This window comes from Anolis carolinensis, chromosome 2 (genome assembly GCF_035594765.1).
Source record: "Anolis carolinensis isolate JA03-04 chromosome 2, rAnoCar3.1.pri, whole genome shotgun sequence".
NCBI classification, from domain to species: domain Eukaryota; kingdom Metazoa; phylum Chordata; class Lepidosauria; order Squamata; family Dactyloidae; genus Anolis; species Anolis carolinensis.
Window position 1 is genome coordinate 35382752 of NC_085842.1, and position 23182 is coordinate 35405933.

Here is a 23182-nt window from a genome sequence, read left to right on the forward strand (position 1 = left end):
ACATAGAATTATTTATATAGATATATATTTTGCACCCGTTCTGTTTGCTTGGTTCACGATGAAGATCTGGCATCCATCAATACACAATAGTTGAGTCCAGGTCTGGAAGTGGGAAAAAAAAACAGGATACAAAGAAGAGTGATTTTGATTTTAATACTCTACTGTGCTTTCAAGTCGCTTGTCGACTTATGGTGACTCCATGAATTTCAAAGGGTTTTTCTGAGACCTAGTGATTAAAAACCAGAAGCTTGCCAACGTGTCATCCTCACGTCAAAGGCTATAGGGAAAACATAGGCAAGTCTCCTCTTGTGAGATAAAAATTCAGATTTTAAAACTGTGAAATAAATCTATAAAATTAGGAGCTTCCAATATGTCTAAATTTCAGGTAAAACCTCCTCCAGTCTTTGAATACTCTGTTTCCTGATTCCTTGCTCTTACAATGCTTGCAAATTATAGTCAAGTGCCATTAATTTGGTCTGTTTCTTGCTTATGAAGACTGCTTTTGTACAATCCTTAATAAAAAGCTGGATGCTTTCTTGAATCTCCTTTGAATGCACGGAAAAGCTCTTTTAGCTTAATCACATATTCAGAAATTATACACGGTAGATTCTCAGTTAACCAGAACTCTAGCAACTGGCAAACAAATTCAAAAAAATACTAATAATAATGTGCTGTCAAAGGCTTTCATGGTTGGAATCACTGGCTGCTGTGAGTTTTTTGGGTTGTATGGCCATGTTTCAGTAGCAATAATAATAGTAGTAGTCTATGTATATAAAAGTATGGAACCATCAAAAAAGAATCACAATTAAAGTCCTGGCAGACAGTGTAAAAAGAATAATAATAATAATAATAATAATTTATTTTTATACCCCGCCTCCATCTCCCTGAAGGGACTCAGGACGGCTTATATGGGGCCAAGCCCAGATAAAACAATAAAACATAAACATCAAAATGCAACACAGTTATTAAAATCCAACATTCCAAAACAAAACAAAACTCACAGCAACCCAGTGATTCCAGGCATGAAAGCCTTCAATAACCCATTCCACTCAACACAATTTATAATAATTGGGGGTTTTGCATTTGAAAAAACCTACCTCTTTCGGGGCCAGAGCTGAGAAAAAGTAAAGTGAAATGATAGAAGGAAGAGAAAGCAAAGGAAAAGCTAGGAGAGGAAAGAAAAAGAAGGGAACAAAAAAAAAAGGAAAGGATAAAAAGGGAGGAAAGAAAGAAAAACAAGGGAGAAGAAAGAAGAAAGAAGAAAGAGAAAGAAAGGGCATGAAAGGGGAGGATGAAAGAGAGTCACAAATAAAATACAAACCTTGGCAACATTTGGCAACTTGGCAACATATTTACTAGTAAAGCGGTTCTCAACGTTTCTAATGCTGCGACCCCTTAATACACTTTCTCATGTTGTGGTGAATCCCAACCAGAAAATTAAAGTATTTTTGTTGTTACCGTACTTCATAACTGTCATTTTGTTCCTGTTTTGAATCGTAATGTAAATATCTGATATGCAGGATGTCTTTTCATTCACTGGACCAAATTTTGCACAAATACCGGATATGCCCATATTTGAATACTGGTGGAGTGGGGGTGGGGGAATGATTTTGTCATTTGGGAGTTGTAGTTGCCGGGATTTATAGTTCCCCTACAATCAAAGAGCATTCTGGACTCCACCAACAATAGAATTGAACCAGACTTGGCACACAGAACTCCCGTGACCAACAGGAAATACTGGAAGGGTTTGGTGGGCATTGACCTTGAGTTTTGGAGTTGTAGTTCACTTACATCCAGAGAGCACTGTGGATTCAAACAATTATGGATCTGGACCAAACTTGGCATGAATACTCAACATGCCCAAATGTGAATACTTGTGGGGTTTGGAGAAAATAGACCTTGACATTTGGGAGTTGTAGTTGCTGGGATTTATAGTTCATCTACAATTAAAGAGCCCCTTGAACCCCACCAATGATAGAATTGGGCCAAACTTCCCACACAGAACCCCCATGACCAACAAAAAATACAGGGAGGAAATGACAGTGATGCAGGAAAGATGTAGTTCACCTACCTCTGGAGAGCACTATGAACCCAGACGACTATTGGTGTGGACCAAATTTGGCACAAATACCCGATATGCCAAAATTTGAATACTGGTGGGGTTGGGGAGGTTGATTTTGTCATTTGGGGATTTATAATTCACCTACAATCTGAACTTCACCAACGATGGAATTGGACCAAACATGACACACAGAACTCCCAAACCAACAGAAGGGTTTGGTGAGCATTGACCTTGAGTTTTGGAGTTGTAGTTCACTTACATCCAGCCTTCTCTGCCAAAGGGGTTCCTAAGACCATCAGAAATATGTGTTTTCTGATGGTCTTTGGCAACTCCCCTCATGACCCCCAGGTTGAGAAACACTGTGCTACCCTGTTTCCCCTAAAATAAGACATCCCCAAAAAATAAGACCTAGTAGAGGTTTTGCTGAATTGCTAAATATAAGGCCTCTCCCAAAAGTAAGACCTAGCAAAGTTTTTGTTTGGAAGCATGCCCACCGAACAGAACACCAGAGCATGCAGGATTGTTAAATGTACATAAGATAGATTGTTGTACATGGAATTAATGGCAGTAACAAGAAATTCTTGATAGGATTCACAGTTTGTCTGGTTATGCTGGTTTGTGATGACAACTACTTTACAGTATATAATAAATGTTCATTTTGTTGTTCAACAATAAATGTGAATTCTTCTTCATGGAAAAATAAGACATCCCCTGAAAATAAGACCTAGAGCATCTTTGGGAGCAAAAATTAATATAAGACACTGTCTTATTTTCAGGGAAACATGGTAGTACTTTAAACAAACATTAAAATAAGGTTTTAAAGTAGAAATGTTATAAGAAGTAGAGCTTGTCTTTATTTGCCTTGAATGACTGCATTTCAATATTAATATCAAAACACCTGGAGGACCCAAGTTTGCCCATGTCTGCTATATAGTGTATTGCCTTTTCCAAGAGCCAAAATGAAACTGGAAGGTAAAATATCATTATTATTATATTTATTTATACCCCACTTTATCTCCCCCGAAGGGGACTCAAAGCTGCTTAACATAAAAGCATCAGCATAACCATTTACACCAACGTTAGAACAGGATTAAATATAAACAGTATTAAATTTTTCCCAGTTAATAATCCACTTTTCAACCGATGTCACTATCTGACAGTGCTCTGGTTCCCAATCCATCATGTAGCTCGTATTACAGGTTACAAATACAATGCTTTTTGAGTTTTGAGAGCTTGGGTGGCAGACAACTAAAAATAAAGTTATTTTTGATAACTAGTTGGCTGTTAAGGCCTCTAAAAATGGACACTCTTAGGGTGCATCCACACTGCAAAATGAATGTATTTTGATACCACTTTAGCTGCCATGGTTATGGAATCACGGGATCTGTAGTTTTATGAGGCACCAGTACTCTTTGACAGACAAGACTAAACACCTTGCAAAATGACTCCAATACAATAGCATTGATTGAGCCAGGAGTCAAACCTCCCACGCATGCGCACCGCAAGGTTGCTCTGTCCATGGCCTTAGTCCTTTTGTCTCGTGACGCACATTCCTTCCCCGCTGTCCATTTCATGCTTTCTTTGAGGCCCCGCCCACTATTTCTTCCTAGCCCCGCCCACAGACACACCTCTTCTCCGCCCCCTTTCTGTTCCCCGCGGATTCCGTCTACGCATGCGCCTGTCTGTGGCGTTCACCCCTCATTTTGTCCCGTGACGCGTATTCTTTTTCCCCTTCGAGGCCACGCCTTCTACTTCTTCCTAGCCTCGCCCACCACACACTTTTAGCCATGGTTTCCTCTTGCGCATGCGTACCGCAAACACACTTGCCGTCTATAGAATTCTACAAACGAGTGTGTTTGCGGTGCATATGCCCAGGAAGAAGCCGCAAAAAAGTTCTGTGGCGTGTGGTGGGCGGGGCTAGGAAGATATAGAAGGCGTGGCCTCGAAGGGGAGAAGCTGCTAAAGGACTAAGGCGTTAGCGCTATAGACGGCGAGTGGGTTTGCGTTGCGCATGCGCAGAAATAAGCCTCCAAAAAATCCAGTGGTGCTTATGGTGGGCGGGGCTAGGAAGAAATAGGAGGCGTGGCCTCGAAGGAGAAAAGGGCGTCACGCTGTAAAAGGACTAAGCCTTAGACGTGAGCGCAATAGACGGCGAGTTGTATGCGGTGCGCATGCGCACGTCACTAAAAAGCCCAGTGCTGCGTGTGCGGGGCGGGGCTAGGAAGGAATAGGAGGTGTTTGCAGCGTGAACGCGCTTCTCCATTTCTAAGGCCACGCCCACTCCTCCTCCCTAGCCCCGCCCACCTCACACACCTCCTCCTCCTCCCGGCCTCGGCGCGCCCCGCGGCTTCCTGCTGGGCATGCGCAGACCCCGCCGCGCGCTTGGCCCCTCCCCCGCTCCGTCCCTTTCTCTCCGTCGCGTGCGTGTCGGCTCCAGTAACGGCTCAGTCTGAGGAAAGAAGGGCAGCGAGGCGGCGGCGGTAAGAAGGAGCGGAGCCTCTCTTCGACAGCACCAAGATGAGCATCGAAATCCCGCCGGGGTTGACGGAGCTGCTGCAGGGCTACACGGTGGAGGTGCTGAGGCACCGGCCGCCGGACCTTCTGGGCTTCGCTGCGGACTACTTCTGCCGCCTGAGGGAGAACCGCGACCTCCAGCTGAGGGAAGCGGCGGCGGCCTCTGCCCGGGGCAAAGGAGTCCTCTTCGATGGGGAGCCCATGCAGACCGAGTCCAACGGCGAGGAGGAACACAGAGAAGCCGAAGACTCGGACTCGGACTTTGAGCGTGAGTCAGGGCGGAGAAGGAGGCGGAGGGCCTAGGGCTCTCAGAATAGAAAACAGCCCCGCTTGCTTCCTTGCTTGCTTTCCTCCCTCCCCTCCTCGCTGCTATTTCATGGCGCACTCTTATTATTGTAGTTATCCTCATCGTCTTCATTCTCATTATTGCGTCTTGCTTCAGGCGGGCGAGGGAGGGGGGCGGAATAGAGCCAGTCCTTTTCATGTCATTGAGCAAAACGGGTCGCCTCGGAAATGTGCCTAGGGGAAGCAATGAGAGTTCGGTTTCCTTCTCTGTATTGGTGGCTTTCAACGAAAAAAGGTCTACGGTGGACAGAAGGTGATGTTTGTGTGTGTGTAGAGAGAGGAGGGTGTATGTATCTGTCGAAATATCTACAGGGAGAGTTGTATGTCTGTGTGCATATATATATAGAGAGAGAGGGATTATGGATATATTTATATATATAGAGGGAGGGTATGTATGTATGTTGGAACCCGCCCTGAGAAATAAAGTTGTATTATATATATTATAACGTGTGTGTGTGTGTATATATATATATATATATATAGAGAGAGAGAGGTGTATGTATGTATTTATATAGAGAGCTGTATGCATATACATGTATATATAGAGAGGTATGCATGTATTTATATATATAGAGAGAGGTGTATGTGCACAGTGAGGTGTATGCATATATAAATATACATATACAGTAGAGTCTCACTTATCCAAGCTAAATGGGCCGGCAGAAGCTTGGATAAGCGAATATCTTGGATAATAAGGAGGGATTAAGGAAAAGCCTATTAAACATCAAATTAGGTTATGATTTTACAAATTAAGCACCAAAACATCATGTTATACAACAAATTTGACAGAAAAAGTAGTTCAATACGCAGTAATTTTATGTTGTAATTACTGTATTTACAAATTTAACACCAAAATATTATGATATATTGAAAACATTGACTACAAAAATGGCTTGGATAAGCGAGGCTTGGATAAATGAAACTCTACTGTATATATATAGAGAGGTATGTGGGTGTTTATATATGTATATATATGTTTATATAGAGAAGTGTTTGTGTGTGTACAGCAAGACCTATAGAGATGTATAGCACCAGATCATATATTTTGACAAATGGTAGATTTGCGTGACACCCAAAAAATGGATCTATGACAGATCAACTAGAGGAATAGAGTTGTGTGCGTCAATATATAGATAATTGTGTGTCTGTTTATATGTTGAAAGAGGAAGCTGTTTATGTGTATATAAAGAGAGGTGTCTGTGTATATCTATAGAGAGAAGAGGTACGTGCAAGAATATGTCAGTCGAGAGAGGTGTGTATAGAGAGAGTTGTATGTATAGAGAGAAAGTGCGAGGGAGGTATGTTTATGATTGTATAAAATAGAGCAGAGTATGTATATGTATTATATATGTATTTAGGTGTATATATATGTATATAAACATATATGTATAGGGAGAGAGAATATATGTGTATGAATGTATATAGAGATGTGTGTACATGTGTATATATAGAGGTTTGTATATATGTTCAGAGAGGGCTATGTGTGTATATAGTATATATTTCGGAGAGAGGGGGGGTATATGTACATCACACATATAGGTGCTGACTAATATCGAGGAATGACTGCAGGATCTCGAGATGGTTGTGTGAGTGGTTTCTTTGCGCAGGGAATAGAAGGTGTGACCTTGTCTGTATGATGAGAAAAAGCGCAGGGAATATGGATGCTTTGTGTGTGCGCGCGTGTATGTCCCCCTTTATTGCTCCAGCCAGCTAACAAGCTTTATTTTTTTTGACCCTCCATTCTGTCCAAGGGAATAATGCCTTCCTTGTTCCGTAGTCCTCTCATTGTGTGTGATGTGGATTTTGCTTCCACACCCACATGCATGTTCTTTCGCCTGTCTGTCACCCATTTTTTGCAGAGTGAGGAATCTTAATCCCACTGCTGCAGTAAAGTACATAATAATCCCTGTGTGTGGTATGGTGGTCCTGCATGTTGTGTAGTAGTCCTAATCCCTGTTGGACGGGTGTGTATATAATAGATGTTTTGGCTTCCTTAAATCTTCAGTGACCAAGTACGTGCTTATTTTGGATGGGAGGAGAGGAGATGGCTGGATGCAAGCAAGGGAATCCCTGATAACTGAATGGGTAGTTGGGGGGAGTGTCTTTAAAAAGCCTCATACTCTCTCTGCTTCTTGCATGTGTAGTAGAGAAGACTTCATTCCTCCAGGGTTTGCACTGATGTGGTTAGTCTTTGAAGAGAGATTGGGAAGGTTAGTAATTCTTGGAGCAGAAATATCCACAAGTAGCACTTTCTTAATCTGCAGAAAGGTTGAAAAGCTAGGGAATGTCTTCACTTCCCATGTCAGATAATATACTTCCCTTTGTTTTTAATTGTTCTTTTGCTCTGGCTTATAATAATGGAACTTCTTGGAAGTTGTACTTTTGAGCATTTAGGAAAACCTTTAACACAGTGTTTTGGGCAGATTTTTTTAAAAAGGGAACAGTTGTGTTAATTTTTCCCCATATCTCTTCTCTTATTGGAATATTCTGAAGAAGGGCTTCTGCAGAAAGTCCTGTAAAATATTAAAAACATATAATCAGGATATAATCAGTTTTCAAGCTGGAGAATTGAAATGCTACAGACTTTATTCCCTAGTGTGATTGGTACAGTGCTGCATGTTTAAAATGCACATTAATTAAACTCAGAGGAAAAACATCATGATCTTACAGAATTATAATTAGTATTGAATGAACTATCCTTTTACATTTTTCATTAGGGTACATTTTCTCTTTAAGAGATGCAGTAGAGTCTGTGCAAGATGAGAGGATTTGGCAGGAATTATGCTTTGTGTTGTTATGTAGTACAGGTTGTGCCTTTATTCCCCATACACTTTCTGTACTCTTTTAATAAAAAGATACTGATAGATAGAATTTGACAGATGAACATGACAGTAATATTCCCTAGGACTTAGAAAAGTAGCCACTGATTTTCATTTCTGGTGAATGGAAATGTAATAAATGGATACCTAATGGACAAAGTAAAATGCAGAGGCTAGCTATGATATTTCCAAACTGTCTCCCAGATTTGTGTACAGATGACATGACTGTGGTCCAATTCCTACAACTATGTGCCTTCAAGTTGCCTGTAAACCTATGGTGATCCCATAAATTTCATAGGGTTTTCTTAAGCAAGGAGCACTTTGAAATGGTTTTGGGAGCTCTTGCCTCTGAAATGGCCCCTACTATGTATTTGTTTGCAGCCTCCAGTTCAAGTCCTAACCAGGGCTGACTGACTCTACTTAACTTCCATAATCAGATGGTGCCTATGTAACCATTTACAAAAGCATTTAATTGTCTTCCTCCAGTGTTTTCGAAAAAGTGAAGTCTGCAAAACCATGCTTTAAAATGTCATGTTGTCATAGAATCGTAGGGTTAGAAGAGACCACAAGAGCCCCCCAGCCTTTGCTTAAAAACTTCAGCAGAAGGAGACTCTGCCATACTCTGAGGCAGAATATTCCACAGCTAAACATCAGGAAGTTGTTCCTAATGTTTAGGTAGAATTTTTTTTTTTTTTGCAATTTGAATCCATTGCTCCATGTCATAGTCATCAGAGCAGCAGAGAACAAGTTTCCCTCCTGCTCAATGTGATATCCTTTCAAATATTTAAATATGGCTATCATGTCCCCTGAAAGCCCTCTTTTCTCCAAGCTAAACATATCCAGTCATTCTCAATAGGACTTGGTTTCCAAACCTTTGTTCATTTTAATTGCCCTTCTCTGGACACATTCTAGCTTGTCAATATCCTTGAATTGTAGTCCCCAGAACTGGACTTTCCTTCCCCTTTCATTATGGGAGAGTGGAGTGCTACTGTACCCATATGCTATTGCTTGCCTTTTGCAAGGTGTTGGTTGGCAAAGCACTTCTCCATCTCATCCCTATGTTGAGGAGCTGGCTTAGCTCCTTCCCACCTTTTGTTCCTGTAAACTGCCAGGATGGAGTGAAATGTAGATTGAGTCGCTGGGGTTGGAAGATTTGTCCTTTACATTCTTTGTACACATATTATTCTACCCCCGTCCACCATAGCAATATCATTACCAAAGTCACAGTCAATACAACCGTGGTGGGGCTTATCTCTGAAGGGGATGTGTCTGCCTATTGTGATGATGTGGGTCCGCTGCTCTCGTGTTGCAGGGACAATAATCTGTTTCTTAACATCAGTAAGACCAAGGAGTTCATAGTGGATTATAGAAAGAACAGACCAGAAATTCAGCCCCTGGTCATAAATGGAGACCAAGTGGAGCAGGTAGCTAGTTGTCACTATGAAGAAGGATCTGATCTGGGGCACCCATACTACAGTGTTGGTTAAGAGAGCTCAGCAGAGACTGTACTACCTGAGACTCCTAAGGAACCACAAACTGAATGAAAACCTACTGGTGACTATCAATGTGCTATTGAGAGTGTCCTAATCTCATATGTACGTGATTTGGTAGCAGCACAGTGGAAGATAGGGAGGCGCTCCAAAGGGTCACCACTTTGGTACAGTAAATCATTGGTTGCCCTCTCCCCTCTTTGGAAGAACTTTATAATTCCTGCTCCCTTAAGAAAGCTCAGGGCATTCTTGAGGAATTCATCTCATCAAGCATATTCTTTTTTTGAATTATTGCCATCTGACGGACGGTACAGGATGAAAAAAGCACGTACAAACTGACTGAAGGATAGCTTTTATCCTAGAGCTGTGGCTATGTTGAACTCCGTGGTTTCGTGCTGATGTGGCATTGTGGGCTTGTGTAGTGGTGGTAGGGTGTGTAGGGATGGGTATGTTTTGTGGTGTGTGTGGGGGAAGGCATGTAATTTCGTTGTGCAATAGCAGAATGACAAAGCTATTTTATTCTATTTTTCTCTGTGAGTAGGGGGCTTTGTAGTAGGCTTCCTGGACTTCATAGCGAGGCCTAAGGAGTTGGAGACTTCTCAACTTTAGAATAAGGAAAACAAAATGAACAGATAGTGATGATCCCTGGCATCTTAGCAGCCAAGTAGTTCCACAAATAATGATAGGTAATAACATCAGGATGGTTTCCTGGATACTTTGTGTATCATTTGGTAAAATAAAGCTTGTGTAGCTGTTAGAAAAGCTCTGTCTGTTAGCAATTAAATATTATGGAAAAAGCAGGTGCATTTATTGAATATGGTTTAGTTTTAACTGTTACAGGAAGTGCTTGCTTTGGAGAATGAAAAATACATAGCTGCTTAGTAACTGTTAATGTGGTTTGGTTGCAGACTGGTATAAGCTTTTGGAGTAAAGAAAAAACATTATTTCTAGGACTGTTATTTTAATACAAATAAATCCAAAAAATTTCCTAGCCTGAACAAATTTTTACTAATCTGTTGAGGATTGATAGAAGATCTTTCCCTCTCTTCTATAGCAATTTGATTCTTGCCATATGCTGGAAATAAATGTGGAAATGGAGACCATCTGAAATGTCCTACACATTGCATAGAATTCCATGCACTTGTCTACACACATTTCCTCCTCACCTATGACTAGAGGCTAATATGTAAATAAAAAGCCACTATAATAGAAGAATTAAATCCATAATTTTGGCCTCAAAACCTCCCCTCAACTTATACATGAAGGCCACTTATACATGAGTATGTAAGATATTTCAGTGTGTTTCGTTACTAGGCATGTGCGATTCAGGAAAAAATGGTTCTAAACACTCTTCGAAAGTAGGAGGTGTTGGCGCTTCATTTCTAAAGTCATTTCTGATTTTTGAAGGTAAAAAGTTCAAAATTTTACGAAACTTCTGAATCTTCATAAGTGCTTCATTAATGGCGGATGCGCATGTGCAATAGGGAAAAACAGCACTCCTGGGAGGGAAACTTCAGGGGGTTCTCCTGTCCTCATTTTTTCAGCTATCCTGATCAAATTTGCTACAGAGTAGAACACATCATCCACTGTTAGCTCACAGAATTTCAGAACATTTGGATGATCCACTAATTTTTAGGGATTTGTTTTAAAAAAACAGCCCGCTTCCCCTTTTTGCCCCCCAAAACAAACTCTCTCTCTTACAGCCTGGAAAACAGCTCAGCTTTCTTTCTCCTTTTGTTCTATCTCTCAATTTCTTCCCTTCTCTCCCTGTCTTCTTCCCCCTTCCTTCTTCAAAAAACCAAAAAAACAACAAAAAAACAAGGAAGCAGCACACACAGGTAGCCAGCAACGAGCCTGGCAGCCAGACACAGCCAGCCAAACCACCCACCACAGTCCCTTTCCTGGCCGCAATGAGCCTTTCCGGCCATGCAGTAGGGTTTAGTGGTATGGTGAGCAAACCCCACCCCCTCCCTCAAACGTAGGCCCTGATTGGCTCGGAGGCAAGCCCCAGTTAGGCTTCGCCTCCCAGCCATCACGCTTGACTGAGAGTGCACAGTTTGCTGAGCCTGACTTCCGAGCGGTTCCAAGCTATTTCTGATCAAGAGGCACAAATGGTTCAAAATAGGAAGTGTGCTTCTGATGTGCGTGCACGCGTTGGAAGCCAGCTTGGATCTAAAAAACTTCCAACTTTATTTCTGAGTAACGAGACTTCCAGATATGAAGCCCAAGCCTATTTGTTACATCTAATAAAAATATATGCTGTTCTGTTCTGAAAAATACATCATTTTTCATCTAGTAGGGTGTATACAAAAAGATTTGATTTAAACATTAAGTAGCAGTATGCAGCTCTCATAATAAAATAGCCATCACTGAGAATCACTGCACCAATAATTGATCCGAAACATCTACTAATTTTGAGTTAAATTCTACCTAGAAACCGGATTTTCTAAATAATGGTTGCATTATCAGCTACCGTGGTTTACAGTTTTGACACTTCAGCAGGAAAAGAGCTGTTACTATTTTGTGAAGTGCTTATATTCTTATCTGGTCCTTTTTCAAGCAAATGGAAGAGCCTGTGCATGAATTGCCTCCCACCACTTTTATTCTCACAGTAACTATGTGTGATTGCTTCAAGTAAGAAATGGTGACTGGCCAAGATACCCCAATCAGAAGTGAACTGTATCTAAGGGTACAGGGATTGCCTTCACTCCATTTTCACCACTAGAATTATGTGAACCATGTCTACCCCATTTTTCATAGGCTATTTAGGAACTGAAAGGGCCATTAGGCTTCCTTTACAATCTTTAAAAGACTAATTACACCTGTTTCTTAAGACATCTCAGAGTGCAGTTTGTAATGGTGCCGTATTAAATAAATACATACATTTTTAAAGTGATGTATTTATAGGTCAGGAGGGGTCCAGGGAACTTATATTGACACAATTCCCATCCATAACATTGTCCAGTTGATGCATTGAGTTGCTTTCTTTACCATGGCAGTTCAAACGAAACCCAAGTTCTTGCTTTTGAAAATGAGTGGTATTCTTTGATGTCCTGGAGACTTGCCTATATTGAAACCAAATGAGTACAAATGTTGCTGCTCGATTCTTCGACCATGAGTTTTTGTGATCTGTGTGATCATAGGTATGTCAAATAGCATCCCATGTTTAGTTTAAAAATACAGACTCACCTACCTGAATTTTAATTATAAGTTTGCGGTGATGTTCCTCCCCCCCCCCCCCCAGTAATTTTATATTAATTCATTGAATATTGTATAATTGACTTTAAGAGGTAGCTGACCATTCTCCTGGTTTTATCTAGAATGTTTCCTGTGCTGAACTGTGTAGTGTAGCGAAATGTAAAACTGCATTGTAATCCAGAACTTTAATATCCTGTTTAGTCAACCAGCATCATACATTATTCTGACTTCTTTAATCCATTAGATTAGGTATCTAATTCCAGATGAGTGAAATGGAAACAGCAATAGATATATTTGATATCTGCAAAGCTTTCGAGAACAGGAAGCGAGAAATGTGGCTGTTTTTCTGGTGTTTTTCTATAGAATTAAAAACAGTTTTTAAAATCTCAGTCATATGATACCATGCCTTAGAAATGTATGTGGGAATATTACAAAATATCATTTTAACCTATCATTTGCATAGTTCATACTTTCTAAATATAGTTTACTCTATTAATACTCATACACTGGCAGGAGGTGTGTTTTTTTTAAATTAAGGTTATGAAAATTCAAGTCATTAGTGCCCTTGAAGACTTGCACATAAAATACTTACATTTAAAATGTTAAAATAAATGCATACAATATAATGAAAAGCATATGGAATTTTAAACTATATTGGAATGATATGCACAAATAATCAAGTTTCAATGTGCATTTTTCTAATATTATGGCAGATAATACACATATGTGTCAGCTAACTCACTAATGGCACTATCTCTGTAGTGGTGGGATTGTGTGCTCCTCTGATGCAAGAGACTGTATGCTTATAATAGCATTTCAGTCAGGGTGAGACCAAATGTGCCAAACTGTGGTATGTAATACTGACAGAGGATCTCTAAATGCAATGGTAGTGACAACATAGATACGTATTACCTTCTTTTGAATATCTTTTGTCAGGAAAAACCTATGATGTCACAGTCCAAAATGAAATGTTAGTCCCAGAAGAAGAGACCCTCTTAGGGTGCATGGTGCTCAACAAGCTAGAGTAGGCATGGGCAAGGGACAACTCAGTAGTGCTGTGGCTAATGACCCAACTGGATGAAAGGATGTTCAGCTAATGACATGTTCAGAGTGAGAAGAAAGTCCAAAGCTTTTCAATGCATATTTCATGAACATGAACTATGAATCAAGAAAATCTAGATATAGAAACATCACAATACTTGGAGTGAGATAACTGAAGTGGAGAGAAATGGGAAATTTTAGTTAGATAACTATACAGTATTTTACTCAGGAAATGAAAATATAAAACATGGGATGGGATGATATGATATGACTAAAGAGAGAAATAACAAAGCAGTCAAAGGATATAATAGAAAGTTTTACCAAATCATATCAATAGGATTTCAGGGAAAATCCATCAGTATTACCATCATCCTGGTTTATGCTCAGACAGCAGAGGCAGAAGAAGGAAAAATTGAAAGATTTTATGCTGAAGTCCAGGAAGGAATTGATTACCACCAAAACAGGACTTCTTGTTAATCATATGTGATTGTATTTCAAAAGTTGGAAACAGCAGAACCAAAGATTGTACAAAATATGACCTAGGATCAAGAAATGAAGCTGGAGAGTTTCTGGCTAAATTTTGCAAGGCAAACAGTTTGTTCAGCACAAACACATTCTTTAAGCTACCAAAGAAGCAACTATTGACATCACCTGATGGCCAACATAGAAATCAGATAAACTGTATAATTGGATGAAGAAGCTGGAGAAGCTCAATTTTTTTCTGCAGAAACCAGGTTGTGCCACAGACTATGCACTACAAAACACCAACAAATTAGAGTAATTCTAAAAAACACTAAACCAGCCATTGTGCCAAAATACAACCTGAAGTCTCCCATGAATTTAAAGATACTGCAGATTTGCACTATTAACTGCTATTTACCAGAAACCAAATGAACTTTGGACTGAAGCCAGTCTGCCCCTAAAAATAAAGAGAAGCATCAATGAATGATAGGTGAAACTTTTCAAGCAGTTAAGGACAGATCCTGAATGCAATTGTACAGCAGCTTATACACAGGGACAAAAAGAACTATCATAACCAATGCATAAAAATATGACAACAAAAAAGGAATTTTCAAGCTAGGTTCAGGAAAGAAAGAGGCACTAAGGATTGTACAACAAAGGCATCATATTTGACAGCATCCCATGTTTTATAGGTTACTAGCTGTGCCCGGCCACGCGTTGCTGTGGCGAAGTCTGGTGGTATGGGAAATAAAGTATTGAGAAATTGGTGGTAGTTAAGGTCAAGGGTAAAGGTTGTCCCCAGACATTAAGTCCAGTTGTGTCTGACTCTGGAGGTTGGTGCTCATCTCCATTTCTAAGCCGAAGAGCCGGCATTGTCCGTAGACTCCTCCAAGGTCATGTGGGATGACTGCATGGAGCAGCGTTACCTTCCCGCCGGAGCAGTACCTATTGATGCACTCACATTTGCATGTTTTCGAACTTCTGGGTTGGCAGAAGCTGGGGCTAACAGTGGGGGCTCTCTCCGCTCCCCCAATTCAAACCTGTGGCCTTTCGGTCCAGAAGTTCAGCAGCTCAGCGCTTTAACACGCTGCGCCATCAGGGGATATTATTTCCTAAAGGTTGTGAATATACAATATTTCTGATTGGTTTTTTTTGTTTGTTGGAGGCAAGTATGAATGCTGCAATTAGGAAAAATGATTAGGATGTAATGGCCTTGCAGCTTTAAAGCCTGGCTGTTTCCTCCCTGAGTGAATTTTTTGTTGGGAGGTGTTAGCTGGCCCTGATTGTTTCCTGTCTGGAATTCCCTTGTTTTCAGAGTGGTGTTGTTTGCAATATTTTATGTGCTTCTACTGTCTGTGGCCCTGAGAAAACAGAGGATTTTTCAGACTTTGATGATGGGAATACTTTGTTGGGAGGTGTTAGCTGGCCCTGATTGTTTCCTGTCTGGAATTCCCTTGTTTTCAGAGTGGTGTTGTTTGCAATATTTTATGTGCTTCTACTGTCTGTGGCCCTGAGAAAACAGAGGATTTTTCAGACTTTGATGATGGGAATACTTTGTTGGGAGGTGTTAGCTGGCCCTGATTGTTTCCTGTGTGGAATTCCCCTGTTTATTTACTGTCCTGGTTTTAGAGATTATATTGTTCTGCATTATTCTATCCCAGTAATTATTTCATATTAAAGAAGAATCTCACTTATCCAACATTCGCTTATACAATGTTCTGGATTATCCAACGCAGTCTGCCTTTTAGTAGTCAATGTTTTTGTAGTCAGTGTTTTAAATTCATTGTGATATTTTAGTGGTAAATTTGTAAATACAGTACAGTAGTCTCACTTATCCAACATAAACGGGCCGGCAGAACGTTGGATAAGCGAATATGTTGGATAAAAAGGAATTAAGGATAACCCTATTAAACATCAAATTAAGTTATGATTTTACAAATTAAGCACCAAAACATCATGTTAGACAACAAATTTGTCAGAAAAAGTAGTTCAGTACACAGTAATGCTATATAGTAATTACTGTATTTATGAATTTAGCACCAAAATATCACGATATATTGAAAGCATTGACTACAAAAATGTGTTGGATAATCCAGAACGTTGGATAAGCGAGGCTCTACTGTAAATACTACATAACATTACTGCGCATGGAACTACTTTTTCTGTCAAATTTGTTGTATAATATGATGTTTTGGTGCTTAATTTGTATAACGATTACCTAATTTGATGTTTAATTGGCTTTTCCTGAATCCCTTCTTATTATCCAACATATTCACTTATCCTGCCGGCCTGTTTACGTTGGATAAGTGAGACTCTACTGTATATTGATAATCTTATATTATCTGCTCAGAACTGGATTATATGAGGCCCCTTCTTCACAGCTGTATAGAATGCACACTGAAGTGGATTATATGGCAGTGTGGAGTCAAGATAATCCAATGCAAAGCAGATAATATAAGATTATAAATAGGTTATATAGCTGTGTAGAAGGGCCTTGAGTCTACACTGCCATATAATCCAGTGCAAATTAGATAATCTGTGGAAGAAGTCTAAGTGAGGCCTAAATCTGCCTGTCCCCTAACTGAAACCTGGCTGTCCCTTGGTTGCTAGGCAACAAAATGGGCAGAGATTAGCCCTCTAAACTGGCAGCAATTGGATAAAAAAAAATTATTGCTCTCCTTCTAATTAGGACTTTATTTTTCTTTTTGTTGTATCAACCTTGAGGCGTGGATGATGGGTTGTGTTGTCAATTTTTAAGGTTGGGGGGCCTGTACTTTTGTTGTTTTGTGAATCGCTGTGATGCCATCACTCTTTTATATATATAGATGAAGATTGTCTTTGATTATGCAGATCAGGAAAAGCTATGTATCATTCTTAAAGAAATGGGTGTACCATAATATTTAGTTGTCATGATACATAACCTGGACCTCAGAAAAAGAGGCTACTGACAAGTTTGAATACTGAATGGGTTCCAATTGGGAAAGACTAAGGCAAGGCAGCGTTTTATCATCCTATCCAGTTTGTATGCTGAACCTATCATATGTAAAGCAGGATTAGAAACAGTGGAAGGAAATATGAAAATTGAAGGAAAGAACATCAACAACTTAAAATATGAAGATGACACCATACTACTAGCAGAAAATTGCAAAGACTTGCAACGATTACTAAAGAAAATGCAAATGAAGGTTTACAGATGGTTTATATAACTTTGATGTAGATGATGAAGACAAGGAAATATTTTATTGTTTTCATAATCTATTCAGGTTCATATATTAATCAGAATAGAGACCAAAGTCAAGAAACTGGAAGAAGGCTAGAATTTGAAAGTTCTGCTTTGAAGGAAATAGACAAGATCCTGAAATGTGAAGGTACATTATTAAAATCTAGAATTGTCCATGCCAACATATTTCCAGTTTCTTTGACTGTAAAAGTTGAGCAGTGAACAAAACTGGTAGGAAGAAAAGCAATTCCCTTGAAATGTGCAAGAGAAAGGCTCTGTGGATATTACGAACTATTAAAAATGACAATAAAGGGTTCTTAGAGTAAATCAAGCCTGAACTTTCCCTAGGACCTAAAATAATTAATTGAGATTGCTATACTTTGGACATAGCACAAGAAGGTATTAGTGCTTTTTCCAATGAATTTCCAATGGTACATCAGGGAGAATAGCTATAGGATCTTACCCCATACAAGAGTAGTTCAGCAGAAGAAACCTTTCAATCTAAACAATATGCACATGTGAAGTGAAACAATTAGGTCAGGTAAGTTGTTGCACAAGTAAACAAAAATGTGTTGAACTTCCTATAAACCACTTTATTTTTTTTTCAAAAATACATTTAGGGATTATTTTTTATTTTACCAGCTGCCACTTTTCTGTCTGTTCTGTCTGTTCATGTATGGTTTAAAAATATGCCAGAGATAATTATTGAGGCAGGTTTAACTCTTTTCAACCTTTCTGTTTTGCTGTTCACACAGGGGTTGTTGCGCACCAGGGCAGGGTGAGCACTGAAAACCAGAGACAAACATATAATATCTTTATTAAAGCAATTATAAATCCAGGAATGAATAGGTGGAAAGGTTGAGCAGATAATAGTCCTTTATGAAAAGGTAGGAATTAGTCCAAATAATTGAAGGGAAATGACCAATATTATTGTCCAAAGTCCAGAAACCGAAACACGCTCAAAACTGTTGGAAAGTTCTTGAGCGGGGAAAAACAAGGAAGCAAGACTGCATAACAAAGCCCAAAGTTACTAGGAAGTCTTTGATATCAAGGCAGGAACGTGATGAAGCTGAGGCAAAACTTGGTTCAGGAACAAGGCAAGGAAGTAGACTTAATCCGGTTCTACTCGGGAGTCACGGCTCGGCTTGGCCGCCAGGATCTCAAAAACTTGGCTTGGAAGAAACGGGAGCTAGAGTCGGTGAACCTTTCTCAGGAAATAGCAAAGTTGACACCGCAAAGTGTCCACGGTGCAAAACACTTTTATGGAACTTAGATTGATCACAAACAAGGAAAGCCAAACTCCCTAAAGGTTCCCAAGGGAAAACCTTCTATCCATTATCCCCTCGAGATGCCAAGCGGTTACTCCTACGGAGTTCTTGTTTCTCAGATCTCTGGCGATGCAGAAACTCCCTTCTGTTGAAGGACACATTCTCTGGGGAACTAAGAACATCTGGTTCCGCCATGGGAGTAATATTTTCACTTTCTCTCCCAATTAAGGAATCATCTGAGCTATCAAGAGCCGGCAGCTGTAATTGGAAAGAGCTCTGTGGACTAGGTAAAAAGTCAGAATAAGCTTCATCCTGGTCATAGTTCATTTCTGGATCAGGTTCAGAAGTCAAAGGTGGCTGGGGTATGACAGGGATTCTGGAAACAATTGGTGTTTACTCTGCCTGTTATAGGTAGCTACATATAGCAGCAGGACTGGCACTTTTTTTACAGTTCAAGCTTTATTACAGTGTTTTTATTGTAGCCACACTGCTGCAATCCAACACCAAAAGTTTTTGTTTCTTCAGTCCTCCTTTTCCATCCTTAGAAGTGCTGCTGCTGCTGTGCCCGCTGTTAGCTCCAGCTTCTGCCAGCCTAGCAGTTCGAAAATATGCCAATGTGAGTAGATCAATAGGTACCGCTCCGGCGGGAAGGTAACGGTGCTCCGTGCAATCATGCCAGCCACATGACCTTGGAGGTGTCTACGGACAACGCCAGCTCTTCGGCTTAGAAATGGAGATGAGTACCAACCCCCAGAGTCAGAAATGCTGGACTTAACGTCAGGGGAAAACTTTACCTCTACCTATGTAAATTTAATTTGTAAGCCGCTCTGAGTCCCCTTTGGTGTGAGAAGGGCGGGATATAAATTTATTAAATAAATATATAATACTACTCAGGTGATTTTTAGTTCATATTAGGTCCTACATCCTTTGCAGCCAAAGGTGGTGGATATCCATCCAGTTGGTGAAAACAAGACCTAGAGATTACTGTAGTTCAGATCATGAACTTCTTATTGCACAATTTAGAATCAGACTAAAGAAATTAGGGAAAACACAGAGATCAATTAGATATGATCTCACAAATATTCTTAGTGAATATACAGTGGAGGTGAAAAATAGATTTAAGGGATTCGATTTAAAAAATAGTGTCCCAGAAGAACTATGGACATAAGTTTGCAACATTGTTAAGGAGGCAGGAACAAAGTACATCTCAAAGAAAAAGAAAACCAAGAAGGCAAAATGGTTGTCTGCTGAGACACTGGAAGTAGCCCAAGTAAGAAGGAAGGCGAAAGGAAACAGTGATAGGGGGAGATATGCCAATTAAAGGCACAATTTCAGTGGTTAGCCAGAAGAGATAAGGAACCATTTTTAAACAAGCAATGCATGCAAATGGAAGAAGACAATAGAATAGGAAGGATAAGAGATCTCTTCCAGAAAATTAGAAACATCGGAGGTAAATTTCAGGCAAAAATGGGTACAATCAAAAACAAAGATGGCAAGGATCTAACAGAAGCTGAAGAGATCAAGAGAAGGTGGAAAGACTATACAGAAGATCTGTATAGGAAAGATAATAATATAGAGGATATCTTTGATGGTGTGGTGAGTGAATTAGAACCAGACATCCTGAGGAGTGAGGCTGAATGGACCTTAAGGAGCATTGCTAATAACAAGGCAGCAGGAGACGACGGGATCCCAGCTGAACTGTTAAAAATCTTGAAAGATGATGCTGTCAAGGTAATACATGCCATATGCCAGCAAATATGGAAAACACAAGAATGACCATCAGATTAGAAAAAAAATCAACTGATATCCCTATGCCAAAAAAAGGGAAACGCTAAAGAATGCTGAAATTTTCATACAGTGGCCGTTAACTTTCATACAGTGGCCATTTTACATGCCATTAAGATAATGCTCATGATCCTGCAAAGTAGGCTCCAGCAATACATGGAGCAAGAGCTGCCAGATGTACAAGCTGGGTTTAGAAAAGGCAGAGGAATGATAGACCAAATTGCCAATATCCGCTGGATAATGGAGGAAAGTAGGGAGTTTCAGAAAAAAAACCCTACTTTTGTTTTATTGACTATTCTAAAGCCTCTTACTGTGTGGATCATAATAAATTATGGCACTTTCTTGGTGGTATGTGGATACCAAGTCACCTTGTCTGTCTCCTAAGGAATCTGTATAACGACCAAGTAACAACAGTAAGAACAGATCACCGAACAACAGACTGGTTCAAGATTGGGAAAGGAGTATGGCAGGGCTATATACTGTCATCCTACCTATTCAACTTGTAAGCTGAACACATCATGCGGCGTGTGGGGCTTGACTAATCAAATGCTGAAGTTAAAATTGCTGGAAGAAACATTAACAACCTAATATATGCAGATACTACTACGTTGATGGCTGAAAGCGAGGAGGAGCTGTGGAGCCTTCTAACCAAGGTGAAAGAAGAAAGTGCAAAAGCTGGGTTTCTGTTAAACATCAAGAAAACCAAGATTATGGCAACTAGACAGATTGATAACTGGCAAATTGAGGGAGAAATTGTGGTGGCAGTGACAGACTTTGTATTTCTAGCTGCAAAGATTACTGCAGACGCAGACTGCAGCCAGGAAATCAAAAGACATTTACTTCTTGGGAGGAGAGCAATGACCAATCTCGATAAAATAGTGCAACGAAGGTCCGCATAGTTAAAGTAATGGTATCCCCTGTAGTAATCTATAGATGCGAGAGCTGGACTATAAGGAAAGATGAGCGAAGATGAAGTACTTTGACGACATCATGAGAAGACAGAAAAGCTTAGAGAAGATAATGATGCTGGCAAAAATGGAAGGAAAAAGGAATTGAGGCCAACCAAGGGCAAGATGGATGGATGTTATCCTTGAAGTGACTGACTTCACCTTGAAGAAGCTGGGGGTGGCGGCCGTGGACAGAGAGCTCTGGCATGGGGTGGTCCATGAGGTCACGAAGAGTCAGAAGCGACTGAACAAATAAACAACAACTAGCTCCTGCTTCTTGTAATACTTTTCTGAATTATGTTTACATTGTAATTAGTTGATTCTGCTTCTGCATTTTATCCAGTAATTTATATAGTGGAATATGTAGGACAACTTTCCTTTTTTAGGGGCTGACAGTTTGTTTTTTCTTTCCCAAATATTTTTAAAGATTCTTATGACTACTTTACCACGAGTTCATACAGCTAGAAATTGGCAGATAAGTGACTTTTTTGTTTAGCTGCAGGGATTCAGATGATCATGAGATGTGCATAATTTTGGTGTATTTCTCATTTATGTGCACAAGGTTAAACAAGAAGACTGTTTGTGAAAAATCAAGAGTCATTTCTTTGTGAGACCTTGCTTTTATGCTTTTGGTAGTTCCTCCTAGGCCTGGTAACAGTATAGATCTACGATTAATGTGAAAACTTTTCAGCTTTGAATGACTAAAAAGAGGTAGAGAGGCTGCTTAGAAAGTTTCTTAAGCACTTGTACCAAGCTCTGTTTACATGTCCTTATTCTCCCCTAATCTCTAATCTTATTAGGACAGCTAAACTCTGTGGTTTATTCAAGCAAGACAGAATATGTTCTTGTGTATTTGTTTAAGATGTGATTCCTCTTCTCTGCAGTCTCAGATCTTGTCAACAGCTATTGATAGTTCAAAGATCTATTAAAATCTATTTGTAATGAAGGAGGAATAAAATGTATTGTTTCTTGTCCTATTCCTGTCCTCAAATTGATTTTCTGTTACATATATATGGTATTGATGGATCCAATATTAGAAGATTTAGTTAATATTTGGGTATGTGAAGTACAGCCACCACCATTTTGGCCATTTTTGTGTATTACCCAGCTTCTTTGAGTAGAATGAGAAGCAGGCTCTTTTTTGTTTTTTCTTTTCATTCTGAATCTGCCCATATACCCTAAATCTGACATGTTACTGTAACATGGTCACCATCTCATTTTGTGACATTTACTTCTGTGCTCCAATTTTGAAGGGGATTTTTTTGGTAAATACCAAGTATCAATCATTGAATATCTTTGAGTTTGTGTTTTGACAGAAAATATTGTCCTTCTATTTGTTCTGTCTGATAGCCTAAATGTACTTCATCTCCTCACCCAAAATACATGATTAAACTAATATGCACATTTCCCTGTGTTTGATAACAGATAGTTTCTTGCTTTTCTTCCTCAACTGAACCATAGCCCTTGTCTGTAAGACTTTTTTAGGGTTCTCCTCCTCAGTAATAACACATAATAGTTTTATTTCTTACCCATCTATCCTCAAGTACAACATAGTACACTAACTGATGGAACACAAAGTAGGGCTCCTCCAGCAGATTTGAAGCTCATAATACATTATATTAATCTAACAAGGGTTAATGCCTGGACTACTGTTACTTAGTTATCCCTGTCCAGGAAAGGACACACCTGGGTATCCTAGTCAAACATAGACCCAAACACTCCCAGTCTCAAAGTTCACTTGGACTTTCAGTGACAAGAAACGATCTAACAGTATTTCCAAGCCACACATATGCTCCGTCAGGATGAGTGCATTGCTATTCAGCATGTAGGTTACTTACTTCCTGAACCACCAATTGACATCATCTCATTTTAACAGCTGTTTTACCCTGTCTTGTTGCAGCCTTTTAAAACACTTCCTAAATACCTTTAACATTAAGTATTTCAAGAGAAACAAGTTAGGGAAATGCTGTGCAAATGTGTGCAACTGAGTTCACAATTTGTCTTTGTCAAAGAGTAATATAAACCCTGGAG

General features: G+C 39.7%; 1 protein-coding gene across 2 annotated transcripts in view; it reads left to right on the plus strand.

The window, feature by feature from the left end:
- Positions 1-4401: 4401 nt before the first annotated feature.
- prkar2a (protein kinase cAMP-dependent type II regulatory subunit alpha) overlaps positions 4402-23182 on the plus strand; it is a 111270-nt gene continuing 92489 nt past the window's right edge. The window contains exon 1 of one of the 2 annotated variants that reach the window (XM_008105436.3): positions 4402-4844. In XM_008105436.3, coding sequence (XP_008103643.1) covers positions 4580-4844 — 265 coding nt within the window. In that variant the 5' untranslated portion in view covers positions 4402-4579. Of the gene's footprint in view, positions 4845-5009; positions 5175-23182 lie in introns of those variants that run through there. The other variant, XM_062969634.1, reaches the window with a different exon arrangement.